Source organism: Pelodiscus sinensis, chromosome 2 (assembly GCF_052426305.1).
Source record: "Pelodiscus sinensis isolate ZL-2025 chromosome 2, ASM5242630v1, whole genome shotgun sequence".
In the NCBI taxonomy this organism is placed as follows: Eukaryota; Metazoa; Chordata; order Testudines; family Trionychidae; genus Pelodiscus; species Pelodiscus sinensis.
Window position 1 is genome coordinate 243128118 of NC_143053.1, and position 15656 is coordinate 243143773.

The 15656-nt window shown below is 35.6% G+C and overlaps 1 protein-coding gene across 5 annotated transcripts in view; it reads left to right on the top strand.

The window, feature by feature from the left end:
• Positions 1 to 15656, top strand: part of LMBR1 (limb development membrane protein 1) — a 139575-nt gene that overhangs the window by 115229 nt on the left and 8690 nt on the right. For 4 of the 5 annotated variants that reach the window (XM_006129336.5, XM_089776779.1, XM_025187879.3 and 1 more), the window contains 7 exons: positions 711 to 791; positions 2260 to 2336; positions 2565 to 2642; positions 3794 to 3867; positions 4103 to 4193; positions 5718 to 5784; positions 12903 to 13064. In XM_006129336.5, coding sequence (XP_006129398.3) covers positions 711 to 791; positions 2260 to 2336; positions 2565 to 2642; positions 3794 to 3867; positions 4103 to 4193; positions 5718 to 5784; positions 12903 to 13064 — 630 coding nt within the window. The remainder of the gene's footprint in view (positions 1 to 710; positions 792 to 2259; positions 2337 to 2564; positions 2643 to 3793; positions 3868 to 4102; positions 4194 to 5717; positions 5785 to 12902; positions 13065 to 15656) is intronic. The other variant, XM_006129337.5, reaches the window with a different exon arrangement.

Consider the following 15656-nt stretch of genomic DNA (forward strand, 5'->3'; position numbering starts at 1 on the left):
AAGGAATTCCATTGATAGCACAGTTCAGTTTTGGAAAGGGCTATATGTGAAGTTGCTGGCTGTTGATGGTTCATAAAATCATAGTTGCTCTCTGTTGCCAATGCTCCTTGAACACAAAGGCAAGGAAACCTCTCTCTCTCATTTTGAAATAGATATTCCTTAAAATGACTATGGTCACTTGGTCAGTCAGTAACTTATAGGCAGAAATCCACTTTATCTACAAACATTGTTGTAGAAAGGCCCTACAATATATTCAGACACACCAGAGATTGTATTTCAGTATTTGAATAAGGGTATATCACAATGTATTAAGACAACAGCACTATGCAGTCTTGCTGGATATCAAGCCAGTGTTCCATAATTTTTGGTTCTGTGCAACACCATTCAACATCCTCTACTTCTCTCTCTCCTTCCCTCTATGGCTGCTTAAGGATATAGATAGGGTTTCCAGCAGATTGCTCTGTGGTGCCTTTGGTTGGGAAGACACCTCCTGCTTAACAAAATAAGAGTACTTCCAATCAAACCTATGTTTTATGGAAACTATTTGTAATCTCCCAAAGAGACACTTGCAGTTCTAGAATCAAAGGGTAAGTATTGCTGCTGTAAGATGATTGCTTATAAATGAGATCTAAATGGTGTTTTAATAGTTTCCCTTGTGGGAATATTAGTAATCTGAAAAAATAAAATCCCTTGTCTTTGCCTCTGAACAGGTGTGTCTTCTACCATGGAGTACAATACAGTGGAGCTGAAACAGGAACTTGAAAATGTGAAGAGCATGAAAAAAAAATTAGGTAATATAGCTTTTCTTTTGTATAGTTTCATGTAGTTGGCATTTTTAATAAGAAGCCTGCTTTAGAGTGTCAGATAAAACTTGTTAATGTATGTGTGCCAGAATTATTTGCAGTTGACTGAAATCAATTGTTTTCTAAACTTATGTTTGTAATGAACTTCTTTGAGCTTCTATTAATAGATAAGATAACACATGGTAATGGCACTTCATTAGAAAGATGTTTAACAAAATAAATTGGAAAATGAAATGGGAATTTTTGGTTTTGCTTTTTATATTTTTGTAGAAAGATGTATTAAAATATCACTTCTAATACAGAGATACAGTTCAAACACCATAGCATCTAGTTCATCATTTGCATGCCTTTGATCATTTGGGATTAGTGGGGCACGGTCTTCCCCTATATTTTTTAAATGAGTGATTTAACCAAGATTTTTTTTACAAAAGTAAAATTCTTTATTTTTAGAACTGCTGCCATTTCGTATCTTTGTCAGAAGTGTCATTCTTTAAATGCAATGTTTGCTACTTAAAATGGACATTTTCCAAGGTGCCCTATAGCAGCCAAGATTGCAGTTATTACTTTTTTAAGTGTAGGGAAATACTACTCAAGTATCTGGGATACTGCAGTAAGTAAATGTTAACTTTTAGACTAAATGCTGATTTCTGGTATCTAATTTTTAAATTAGTCCTAGGTTTATATACTGACTAATGTAAAACAGCAAGAGCAGGAGTATTATTTAGTATAAATGACTGTAATATAAGACCCTATTTCATTCTCTATTATTGCAGATCTCACAATATTAGGCTTCCACTGCAACTTAACTAGGTCTACTCTAGCTTTTCCAATTTATAGCTATTCATAAAGATCCATTACCTTTCTGCCATTTTCCATGTCTTGTCTGCAACTCAGCCATAATTATTTGTGAAGATCATTCCATGATTCAAATAGGGCCTTAGTGTAATGTCTTTTTCTTTTTGGGTTGTATGAAGATCTACATACACAGCTTACATTCCTTGTAATAGCCCAGGATTTACTGTAATACCACTCTTGCAGAACCCTGATAGCGTACGGAGGGATGTGAGGAAGTAATTTAAATTTCAAGTATGTGACAAGGTGTGCAGTACAAAGTAAAACTTTGTAAAACTACACCAATGCCAGAAAAACGCCAGTATAATTTAACTATCACCTTGATGTGTAACTGTGAGCATTAGCCAGGGATAAAAATAAAACCTGATTTACAAGAGCTCCACATAGTCCTCCTTTAATGGGGCTCCATGATGGTTTTGACATCCTGATTTTTGTACTGCTCTGTGTTATACTTGAATGTAGATATTCTGTCAACTGATTGTTGCCAAATGGGGTAGATGCCGGGGCTTTTTTAAGAAGGTTACCTACAATTTTTACAGATTTATGTTCTTTGTTAAGACTGCTCAAATTATGGCACTAAGTTTTCTTTATTCCCCGTGAAAAGAACGGCGGAAAAAAGCTTCTGCATGGGAGAGGAATTTAGTGTATCCAGCTGTTATGATATTGCTGCTTATTGAGACGGTAAGAATTTCTTTTTTTTTCAGTATGTAGAATCTTCTCAGTTATTTGCAGCTAATTTTAATAGCTTTGAGTAAGATTTATGTTAAACCATATGAAATCTGTTTGTTTCCCTCCTCAACTTTTCTTCACAAATATATTGATGGTTAATTTTCACCAGATCACATAATGTTAGACATTTGTTTAAATGTTAACCTTTAGAATTGACAGAATGTCTGTACTTCTTTATAGTCCATCTCAGTCCTCTTAGTTGCCTGCAACATTCTTTGCCTGTTAATCGATGAGACTGCAATGCCAAAGGGATCAAGGGTAATGTAAACTTAATTTCCTTTATTATTTTGAAAATATTGGGGACATGATCAGAAGACTTTCTTGTAAAAATTCTAAGGAGAGATTGCACTTTGATAGCTTTAAAAACACTGTATTTCATACCTGAGATTGATGTTCTGGGTTGAGTCCTCCAAATTAAAAATATGCCTAACTTTATCCAAATGAGTAACCTTATTGACCTCTCAATAGAATGAAGCCCAGTCATAGGGAAGAAAAACATGGGTAAATAGTGTGCCACCAGAAAACTGAGGCGGGTATCTTTTTTTGGTGTTTTGTATTTTTGAATAGTGGACTAGTAGTAGGTTTTTATGGGAAAATAATCCATTAAAAAACCTGTTCATTTCCCCTGCCAATATCCTTCAGTATTTTCATATCTGTTTTTACACATGAAATACAAATTTTACACTTTTACAATACTTTCTCTGAAGAAAATAAGTGAGCTCATTGTTAGCATTAATTGTGATATTATTTTTGTTGGTGTTGGTGGTTAATACTTTTTTCCTGCATAAATACAGTTTGACATTGTAGTTGACATCTATACAAAGGTATTTAGTAGAAGCTGCTGTTCTGTTGCTAATACTACATACAGTGAAAAGAGTCTGGTTTTAGGGAGTGGAAATGTATATAAATATAATATATGATATAGATGTTACATATGTAAATCATAATGCCAGAAACCAAGTTGTTTTCCCATCTTATTAAAATGCATTCCTTAAATTTCAGAAGGGTAGCTATGTTAATCTGTCTCTAGAAAAATCAATGAGGAGTCCTGTGACACATTAAAGCCTAACAAATTATATGGGCGTAAGTTTTCTGATGAAGAGGGCTCCAGCCCACAAAAGCTTACCCAAATATATTTGTTCGTCTCTAAGTTGCCACAGGACTCCTCATTGTTTTTACTTAAATACGAATTCTAGCTAGTGTAATAACAAAGCATTTGAGCCTAAATTGAGATTGTCTTGAATTTATAGAGTTGTCAAAAAATATTTAATTTTATAATGGTACTCGTTGTCTGTTATAGCATCTTCCAGTCAAGGATTTTTTAGTTTTGCTAGGGACAAAAAGTTAACTTTTTATACACTTAATACTTGTATCTCATTGAAGTATGCAAAGTATTTTTCTCCTTGTAGGGGCCTGGAATAGGAAATGCCTCCCTATCCACTTTTGGTTTTGTGGGAGCAGCACTTGAAATCATTTTGATTTTGTATCCTTTCTTTAAGTAAGAATTCTGTCTGTTAACAAGTATTCTGTCTAGTTTTCTGGGACACTGGTAATTTACTAAGACACTTGCCTCGAAAGAAGAAAGAGACAGGTCAGTCCTTCTCAAGCACTTGAAGTGTTTTTGTTTTTTCTTTGGTTCTTAAGACTTTTAGGAGACTGCTAAGAACTTGAGTGAAATTTGCATTCCTTGGAGGTTCTTTTTTCCTTGATTCTCACAGCTATCTCATGGTATCCTCTGTCGTCGGCTTCTATAGCCTTCGCTTTTTTGGAAATTTCACTCCCAGGAAGGATGACACAACTATGACAAAGGTAAGGTAAAGTCTGAGGTAGTGTTGCTTCTCCCCTCCCCCTTTTTTTGCCACCCAAGACAAACTGGCTCTTTTAGTTAGTAATTGCCCTGAATGGCTCATTTGCAGTGATCATTATTTGTTTGTAAGCTGTGTAAACACAAACTGGAAGATTTTCAAAATGCTGAATGAGTGGGAAAAAGGATGTGCTCTGTTGAGTTTGGATGGCATCCATTCATTTGTAAAAAGCCTGGAATAGCAGAGCTTGTTAACTAGCTATAGAAAAACTAGTGAAAGGACTTTTTTTCCCAAAGGAAACGTATTGCTAATGAGTAACTTTGATTGTGCTAACTGTACTTCAGGGAGCTTGTTTGAAATCTGAAGAACTTGGTTGCAACAAGTAATACAAAGTAATTCAAATTTGAGTAATTAAAGTAAGACTGAGGAGTTCTATTCAGCAACATTTTGCAGTCTGAGTCTAGTTTGACTTTCCACAATTTGGCATTGGTTTTAGAATAACAAATTCTTTTACCTAATACTGAGACACATGCAGAGATTTCTGACAAAATATTCCCACAATCTGACAAGAGGGGGAAGCTCAATAAGCAGGAGGCAGGGTTTGGATTTAATTAAATATTAGTGTATTCTAGTATTTAAGAAATTCCTTCTCAAATATAGCATGATATTTTAATCTTGCCAGGAATTCTTGAAAGTGGGAAAGTGCGTGAAGGCATAGAACATCTCTAATGAATAGCAGTGTGTGTGTGCATGCGTGAGTGTCCTAATGTCTGCTCAGCTTTCATTTACAATACATTAAGAATAGTTTAGAAAAAATAAAATATAAATAAATTGCAAGGTAGAAACTTTTGTACCTTAAACAGGTATTTAATTTACTGTTAATTGTTCTAGAACTAGAGCTGAACAAACTGCTTTCAGGAAACACAGGTTCAGCTTCTATAAAACTGCAGACAAATCTAACCTTGCTGAACTGTTTGTTTGTGCTGGTTGTTTAAATTTACCAACAAAAACTCAGTGGAAAGAAAACATTTAGTTTTTTAGCCTTTTTTATAATTGGGTTCTAATTTGGCAAGCAGTTAAAATATGCTTAATTTTACACAAAGGCCATCCCAAAGCCAGTGTAAAGATTCATATGCATAAAAGTAAGCGCATAAAGTGTTAGCAGAATTCGGGCCTAAGTTATCAAGTGAAAGACAGTTGGCTTTAATTTATGCAGTCGCTATTTTTTTATGAAATACTTTGATGAACATGTTTATAGATTAAAATGTATATTAAACTTGTTTGTTTATATCTTTATCTGCTGGTTTTAATAAATATTTGACCTTTTCTGTTGTTAGAGGTAAAATTTTTGTGAATACCAGTTATTGGAGATACCTAGCAGAAGCAAGAACAAATTAATGGTTCATAATCTAAAGTAAAATTATATTTCTAAGTCTAATCTACAGGATGTGGCTTTTAGAAATCATTCTTTCAGATATTTCTTATAGCAAAAAACCTATTTTGATGGGGGTATTCTTGTTCAAAATAGATAATTGGAAACTGTGTGTCAATCTTGGTGCTCAGCTCTGCTTTGCCAGTGATGTCAAGAACACTGGGTAAGTTTAATACAAATATTTCAGTATCATAACAGCAACATATTTTACTGTGAGATATGTATTCATAATGTATTTAAGCAGGCATGTAAATGAAATTGATCCAGGAAAAGTCAGACTGTGGAAATATATCAACATTTTCATGGTGTTGCACAAGAACTATACACGACTTCATCCTTGTACTTTGTCAGTCTTTGCTTAAAGCAAACTTATACATTTCTTTAAATCACACAACACCCCAAGATTGGTAGAACACAATTCTTAATGGATAATATCAATGTTTGTTTCTAAGCATTTTTTTCAATTTTTACATATTTGAAATTTTCACAGTTGCAAGAGATTGAGGGGAGTCAGACAACAATTATTTAATGATAGTAGATGTTAAGATTCAAAAAGTTTATTTTATAATTAGAATTTATAATTAAAACATAAATTGTCCATGTTACATCAAAATATACAAAATAATATCCTAAAATCAAACCCTACTACATTTGCAAGCAACATTTTGTTTTGTTTTGTGTAACTTTCTGTTACTATTGATAGAGGTGTTTTTTTTCTTGTGTGTGTGTATGATAATATTGATGTTTACCATCATTTACTGGTAAAAAGGTAATCCCTTTCAAGCCTACATATCAAATAGCAGGAATCACACATTTTCTAGAAAATACAGTAAAACTCCAATAGTCTGGCATCCAATTGTACGGCACTCCTGATAGTCCAGCATCAAAATGTGAAGAGCCTAGTGAGTGAGCTTCTGCAAAAAACGAGTCACAAGGCAGCAGCAGCTGAACCAAGTGATGAAAAGGATAAAAAAGGGTTAAAAAAACTAAAATATTACAGTATACTGTATACAGTATGTACAATAAAAAGGGTTAAAAACACTTTACTGTATACAGTGTGTGTGTGTGTGTGTGTGTGTGTGTGTGTGTGTGTAATCTCCAGTTTATAGTACCTCCTGATAGTCTGGCATATCCAATAATCCGGCACCACCTAGGTCCCAAAGGTTCTGGATTATTGAAAGTCTACTGTACATAGATTTTTCAAATGATATTCAAAAGATCATGGTTTGCTTTAAAATGGATTTAAGGAATATTTTAAAGGGCTTTAGTGAAAAGAAAGCAAGAAAAAATGGTCTAAAATCATTGCTGGCTTAGTATTTTATAGAAACTAAATAATACTATTGTTCTTGAAGGTAAACTTGCAGACAGTAAAAAGAAAACAGTTTTGAAAACTTTTGAAAGAAATTATGGTTATTTTGTGTCCATCTTAAAATTGGTTTTTATTTTATATAAAATTGTGCAGTTCATATAGATGTCATAAGTGCATGGATGATGCAGCAACTTAATGCCTTGAGCATAAAAGCTTATGAAGTGATAAACACACTTCATGTATTTAGCATTTTTTATAGCAATAAGAGAACTATTGTTTTTATTAAAATATTTCTGCATATGATTCTTGCCTCTTTAGGTTAATATGTTAAAGGCTAAACTTTGGAATATTGGTGGGGAAAATAAACCTTTATTTCTGTTTAAAATTTTCATAGATACTTGTCCTGGAAAACTGGTGTAACAGATTGGCGAGAGAGAGATCCTTTGTATTTGAAATGTATTTAAATATTCAGCCATTCATACCTAGACCGGAGTGCCGAAATTTAGGCTGGAAAATCCATATGGAAGCATTTAAATAAGTCACCTGATTTTCAGTGAGCACTTGGAACCTCCTGTGAACTTCAGTGGGATTTCTGGGTGTTGGCTGCTTCGCAGAATTAGGCCACTTACATTTTAGATGTTTTATGGATATACAAGCTTAATTTCAGGTAGTCAGATTTGAAATAATCTAACTTTTGTTCCAGTTAGGCTCTGTCGACATGGCTCCACCCTTTGGACTATGGGATGGGAAGTGTGGCACATGCTAGTGTGCTGTAACTTTCTTTTAGGACTGTATCAGTGTGAATGAAGTGTTTTTAGGTCCTATCCACAGTACTATGCAACCAACCAAACAGTCAAATTGTTGTTTGTGGCATCAGAGTTGCCAAAACAATAAAAGGTTTCCCATTAAAAAAGTCTAACAATTACATGTCATGCTGTATATAATCTTCTTATAAAGAATCCTATTTTAAAACACCTAAACAAGGACAAACAGGCACTCAGAAGTCTATTTCTGTACTGTCCCATTAAAATTCAGTGACATTCCAGGAGAGAGTAATCCTGTGTGTGAAACAATTTATTTCAAAGATGGTATCCTAACACACAGCTCTCACCTATAAGTAAATAAATAAACAAACCCATGTTTAATATCACAAGATAATGTAATCCTATATTGACATTCTGAATTACACAAAAATTCAGAATAATAAATCTGATAATCAGTTTTCCAATCTTAAAATCAAGAGCAAATATGACAACGATCTGAGAAATAAAACCACTTTTTAACATCTTGGCATTTATATTATGCTACTCATTTTTTTGGTATTTGCCATTTACATTTGACAAAATGATTGATTATGCACTGTAAATGGTGATTATATTGAGGAAAGTGTAAATGCTGGGTGTAACTGTTATGTAAAAAATAAATTAATGGCAAAACTCACTTAAAACTAACAGATGAAATTCCTGAACAGTTTGCCATAGAGATAAATAAAAATGGAACAATTAAAATACAGCTAACAAATGCACAGTCCCAGCTGTCCAAACAGGATTAATAAAGCTTGTTAGAGTACTGTGAGTCATATAGTACTTTGCAAAATATCTACATGCATTGCATTAGTAAGGCATTTGATATGGTCTCTCATGATATTCTTATCAATAAACTAGGCAAATACAACTTAGATGGGGCTACTATAAGGTGGGTGCATAATTGGCTGGATAACCATACTCAGAGAGTAGTTATTAATGGTTCACAATCTTGCTGGAAAGGGATAACGAGTGGGGTTCCGCAGGGGGTCTGTTTTGGGACCGGCTCTGTTCAATATCTTCATCAACAATTTAGATATTGGCATAGAAAATACGCTTATTAAGTTTGCAGGTGATACCAAGCTAGGAGGGGTTGCGACTGCTCTGGAGGATAGGGTCATAATTCAAAATGATCTGGACAAATTGGAGAAATGGTCTGAGGTAAACAGCATGAAGTTTAATAAAGACAAATGTAAAGTGCTCCACTTAGGAAGGAACAATCATTTTCACAAATATAGAATGGGAAGCGACTGTCTAGGAAGGAGTACGGCAGAAAGGGATCTAGGGGTTATAGTGGACCACAAGCTGAATATGAGTCAGCAGTGTGATGCTGTTGCAAAGAAAGCAAACATGATTCTGGATGCAATAACAGGCGTGTTGTGAGCAAGACATGAGAAGTCATTCTTCCGCTCTAATCTGCGCTGGTTAGGCCTCAGTTGGAGTATTGTGTCCAGTTCTGGGTACCACATTTCAAGAAAGATGTGGAGAAATTGGAGAGGGTCCAGAGAAGAGCAACAAGAATGATTAAAGATCTAGAGAACATGACCTATGAAGGAAGGCTGAAAGAATTGGGTTTGTTTAGTTTGGAAAAGAAAGTCTGAGGGGGGACACGATAGCTGTTTTCAGGTATCTAAAAGGGTATCATAAGTAGGAGGGAGAAAACTTGTTCATCTTGGCCTCTGAGGATAGAACAAGAAGCAATGTGCTTAAACTGCAGCAAGGAAGGTTTAGGTTGGACATTAGGAAAAAGTTCCTAACTGTCAGGGTAGTCAAACACTAGAATAAATTGCCCAGGGAGGTTGTGGAATCCCCATCTGTGGAGATATTTAAGAGTAGGTTAGATAAATGTCTAACAGGGATGGTCTAGACAGTATTTGGCCCTGCCATGGGGGTAGGGGACTGGACTCGATGACCTCTCGAGGTCCCTTCCAGTCCTAGTATTCTATAATACATGTCACGCCCAGTGGCGCTGAATAAATGAAAAGAAGTAGGTATGTTAAACAGATTGAGTCTTTTCACAGTATTAAAAGAGCAGGTTTCTAGACTGTAAAGGAAATGCAGGATTTCAGCATTCTGGGAAAGGTAAACTGGGGAAGTTTTCAAGTATTTCATGTTTTTTTAACTTTTTTAATCCAGTCTTTGAATTTAAGATGAAGTAGTGACAATTGTTACATATATTTTAGCATTCTAATTAAGGTTTCTGTTAACTCTTTATTGCCATATTCAAGGAGTTAGGGTTATTTTTAGCAAAAAATGAAAAAAAAACTAGTTTTTTCAGGCCTTTTCCCTCCTTTATTTTACTGCTTCTGATTGACAAATGCATGATTGTCATCACCATATAATTTACCATGATGAACTGAACTAGGTAGGAGCAGAGTAGTTGATAAACTAGGGGATTTTAGAGCTAAAAACACATTTGAAATTTGCATTATAAAATTAGTATTTGCCAGCATTTTTTCCTCTAGAATTTTATCATAAATATTGATTTGAAATTAAAAGTGAAGTTTTGTATTTACTTAATGCTGTATTTTTAGAATTTTTAAGTTTATAAATATAATTTTGAATTTTAAAATTTCCACAGAATATTTTATCCCTAATACTTCTTATGTATATATTTAAGTGTAGCAGAGGATAACCTTCTATGGTACTACAATAAATTCTTAAAGTTTACGCTCGCTGAATGTTTTTTCCCAGAAAAGGCTGTATATGTTTGTTTGTTTTTTAAATAGATAAGGTAACAAAAATCAACTTGCATAATGGCTGGTTTTCTAGATAAGTGTATAAATTTTTTTTTTTTGTTAAAGATTGTCAAGAAATATACACGTTATCATTGATACATGGCACACTCCCTCTGTGATTTGTCTTCCAGTGATGTTTTCTCCTTTGAACACCAACCCTCCTCACAGTTCCTTTGTCGTCAGGAGTCACTCTTGTATTTTGTGCAAAAAAAAAAAGAAAAATTGTGTTGGCCCCACTTACGTATCCAACTAATGCACCAGTTCATTTTCCCACCTCTTACTTCAGCCTTTTGGCGTGTGTCTTGTTCTCTGCTTTTAATTTCTCTCTCAAACCTTCTTTCTGAGTCCTGCAGTCAGACTTCCACAGTCTCTATTCCATTGAAACTGTGTTTAAGGTCAATCTCAATTTCATGGTCAAGTGTAAAGGCATCTTCTCTGCATTTATCTTTCTTGATCTGCTTGCTGATGTTGACAGTAAAGGAGAAGGAACTATGTGCTTATGAATCATAGACTACTAGAACTGGAAGGAATCCTGAGAGGTCATCAAATCCAATCTCCTGCACTTTTGGCAGGATCAAGCACCTGTACACTTTGTTCACCTAGCTCTTTGCCCTCTCCTTTTCACTATTTGGGGGTATGTTTACACTGCACAGCTATTTTGGGATACTGGAGGTATCCCAAAATAGCTACCCCACGTCTGCACAAGCTGTCCATTATTTCAAAATATTTTTCGAAATAATAGGTGCATTATTTTGCCATCCCAGTAAACCTTGTTGCATGAGGGATGGGGGATGGCTCAAAAAAATAGCACGTTATTTTGAAATTTGGTACTGTGTAGACACGCCACATTTCAAAATAAGCTCTTTCAAAATAGCGTAGCACAAATTGCATATCTTATTTCACATTTAGGGTGCCCCCTTAGTCAGCTTTAGTCCCTTCTACATTATTCCTTAGGGCTCTATCCTAATATCCCTCCTTTTTTTCTCCATAATCTCTTTTTCTTGTGATCTTGTACCCTTTCTGTTCTCCTTAAATGCACAATTTGATCCCAGTTAGCTGCTCCTCTTCTGGCTAGATAAGATGGCAAGGGTTTACATGGTTCATGTTTTGTAATGCCATGAGGTGTCATTGACAAGTATAGAGAGTCTGGAATAGGGCCACGGTACAGCTCCTTGCAGCTGGAAAAAAGATGGAATTAAAGTATCATTTCTTATGACTGCACAAAGCACTGGAGGTTAGTATACTGAAGTCTGAAGTCTTTCAAAGTCTGGCATTTTTTTTTAATAGAGCTGTTATTCAAAACCAGCTCCCAAGAATTTCAGGTCTGAGTATTGTGTTTTCAAAGGGAGCTTGAAATCTGGAGCTTTTATTTCCCCCATTTTGGTGTTGAAGCCCATGAAAACTTTCCCTTTCCCTTATTTACATTTAAGACTGAGTTCTGAGGATGTTACCACAGGAGTAATCTTTGTAATGGATTCAAGCAAGGAGATTGTTTTGGGAATTGCCTCGACAACCTACACCTTTATATCTAAAAGTCTCAGAGGGGTAGCCATGTTAGTCCGTAACTGAAAAATCTTAAACAATGAGTAATTCTGCAGCACTTTATCTACATTTTTGTTCGTCCTTTATATCTATACAGTGTGTCTTGATGTTGTCTTTTAGGGCACAGACTGCCCTCTTGGAACTGACTTGTGTTAGACTTGACACAACACTGGTGTGGAAAGTTTCCTGTTTTCTTGTCTGCTTCTTAGTAGAGTCTCATCCATTGACATGTTAATACTTGCTGAGGGAACATTAGACTTGGAGCTTGGTAGTCCTGAGAGTTTGCTACTCTGGCATGTGTGTTGGACCCTGAGGTCTACATGGGAGCTTAACTCATTTCATCCTCCTGTGTGACTCCTATCTGACTGCCGTACTGGCATGAAGAGAGGAATTACAACTGAAGTGGAAGTCTTTAAATACCAGATTCTGAAATAGTGGATCTGCAAAGCATGTATACAGCCTTAATGTTTACTCTACCATGTAGGTTTGTGCCTCTCTTGGCAGGACATTTACTGCTACAGATATCTGTAAAAAAATCAAAAGTGTTATAAAAATCAACATACAAAATGTAGTTAATATAGGCAAAATTATATTTTTGTAGAGATGGGCTAGTCTGTTGTTTCAATTTTGGTCCACCAACAAATAGGATAGCATAGCTAGCAACTTTATGGTAACCAAACTAAAGACCCAAATGACCTTGAATTTTTTATTTATTTTGCAGTCTGCCTATCTATCAGTCATAAGAATTTGTAGTGCATTTTTTTAACGCAGCATCAAGTAGTGGAGTTACATATGTCAATCTGCATTTTTATAGTAATTTAAAATGTTTTAATTTTTTTTCTGAAATCTTTATTTCTTTTTAAATGTTAAAAAAATCTAATTTTAACAGGAATTACCAGATTTGATCTGCTTGGAGACTTTGGAAGGTTTAACTGGCTGGGAAACTTCTACATTGTGTTATCATACAATTTACTCTTCGCCATTATGACAACTCTTTGTCTGATCAGAAAGTTCACCTCTGCTGTGCGAGAAGAGCTCTTCAAGGCATTAGGTAATACAGTAAAGGAATTGGCCCTTTATTTTAACATCTACATTTGTTTTCCTTTTTCATCACAATTTCCCAATTCTCTACAAATATTTTCACCTAATTCTTGATCAAAGGCTCTGTTACAATTCAAGTTGTTTGTATGCATACCGATTTGGTTAGCTTATGTGCCATTCCAGAAAGGTTATTTTTCTCACTTAAATGTTTCCCCCTTACTCCCACTCCACACTATACCTTCTGGCCAATATTTGAATTATTTTCATTACTGCTATATCTTGAGGGTGTTGGTGAATGCAGGTATTTTATAGCAAGTGCTTAATCATAGTATAGTTACTGCTGCAAAAGAGTTTGTTATAATATCTTCCTTCATTCACTCACTCACTCACTCACAACTTATTAAAAATCACTGTTTAGGCTCTGTCAGAAAGGAATTGAATTCTGTATTAGTACATTTTTCATCTTTTATTTATAATTTCAGAAAAATAATCCCAACATTAACAAAAAGAAACGTGAAGCTATTTATGAATTATTTTAGCAATCCTTTTTGTTTAAAGGGTTAATCTTAAAGATAAAAAGGCTTAGGGATAAATCATCAATATAAAGAAATAAACAATTGGAAATTCTACAAGGTTAAGAGTTAAGCAATTTTCTGAGGGAATGTGCAGACTAAGATTGAGCACACAAGCTTAACTCTGTCTTCTTGTGTATTATGATATCTTCAGTTTTCAGAGTATTGCCAGGATGGAACAATACTCTTGATCCACAGTCAGATCCCTCTCAAAAGTGGTAATAGTAGGGTAGTATTTACGTGCTGCCTCACAGAAAGGAACATTCAGCCCTGTGATCACGCAAAGTGAAGTAGTATTGATTCAATTCTCTTTCCCTTTGTAGTCAGGCAGTCGGAGGCTATGCATCCTTGGCTCTTGCTAAAAGAATAAAATTGTGCTATGCCTGCAACCTACATTCCTAACTAAAGTTGATTTCTGACTTTTACCTAAAACATTTTTTTAACTTCCAAGTATATTCTCTCCTTAGATGGCATTGTTTAGTACCTTTTAGCTACAATATACAGAGGATTAAACCTTTACATAAATCACCTACAGTCTTTGTACTGTTCAAGATGAGCCTAACAGGGATAGAGTTTCTACTTAGCTGGTCTAAATAGATCACATTGTATATGTGTGCTTGCTATGAATTTGCAAGTATGGTAGTATCTTGAAGTTTTAAAACACATTCTGCAGGTCCAGGACAGTTTCCACAGTAGGTTTTTAAATGTTTCCTTCACTGAGATATATGGGACAGCTGTCCAGAATTCAAATTACAGTAAGTTAACTCTGTTGACACAGTTTCTGTATCTGGTGATCAGTTCAGAAGAACAGTTCTGTTATCTTTATTTAATTAGCTTTTATCAGAGCCACCTTCTTTAGTAGTTTTTGTTGCTAATCTCACAAGTGTGGTGCTTTGTGCTATAAAAGGTGAAGTGTTGAGTAAGTTGACTACCTTAGATACATGCTCCGTACCAACTGTAACTACATCAGACTCTTGAATGGAATTTGATTAAGTAGAAAGGTCCTCAAGTGATATTTAGGTTGCTGTTTCTTATAATCTTGGGTGTGAGCTCCACTGTGAAGGTGCATGTGTAACCCTTCTGCCAGGTAGAGCCAGCACCTGGATCAATATCTAGAAGTTCCTCTCCATCCATCCAACACAGAATTGGCTCAGTCCCCCCACCCAATAACCTGGGGAATGCACACATCGCCCCAAGCGCGTCTGGGAGGCAGTGCTTCCCCACTCGCAAGCACTGGGTGTAAGAGTAGAAAAGAAACTTTTAATAAAAGGGAGGGAAGTGATGTGGCATTAATTTGGGAAAACACCACAAACAGGGTTCATAAACAAAAACCATGAGTGACAGTCCCACCCCAAGTAGATGGGGCCGATGTCCTTTTCCTTTCAGATTCTTAAGTCCAGCAATGCAAATGTCCCTTCACATGCCCAACTCTTCTCTGCATCCCACTCACAGTTGCTGCCCTCGGTCATGGCAGGTATAGAGTTCAGAGGTGCAGACACAGAGTTCACCTCCCATCCTGATTAAGGAGAGGTAAAGAAGCATCTTACTTATTCTGATGGTCCCTTGCCATCTGCCTGCTCACTGCTCTCCACTGTTGGCCATTTGTTTCACCTCTGTGCTGCTGCTCTGCTGGCTGCTCGTCATGCCACCACCGCTCTGCTAGCTGCTTGTTGTGCCACTGCCACTCTGCTGACTAGCTAAACCATTTAAACAAAGCAAGAGCAAACTGTATTTACGTAGACACACCCAGGGTTTCTCTCCCATTCCAGCTAGCTGTTATGGAAGCATTAATTCAGATCCTGCTTACACATGCATGAGACTCCAGTGATCACTGCTTCCCGGAGAGTTCTGACTATAGCAAAGAAAATACATGTGCTCCTTAGAGTGTGGATCTATCCTATCAGTTAGTTTGAAGAACCATGGATTCTTGGTCAGTAATCTATCTTGTGATCACATTTTATGGAGTTGTAATTTAGAAAGAATCTGTGAACACATTTTCAGCATTGTGACATGTATGCATTCCAAAAGGA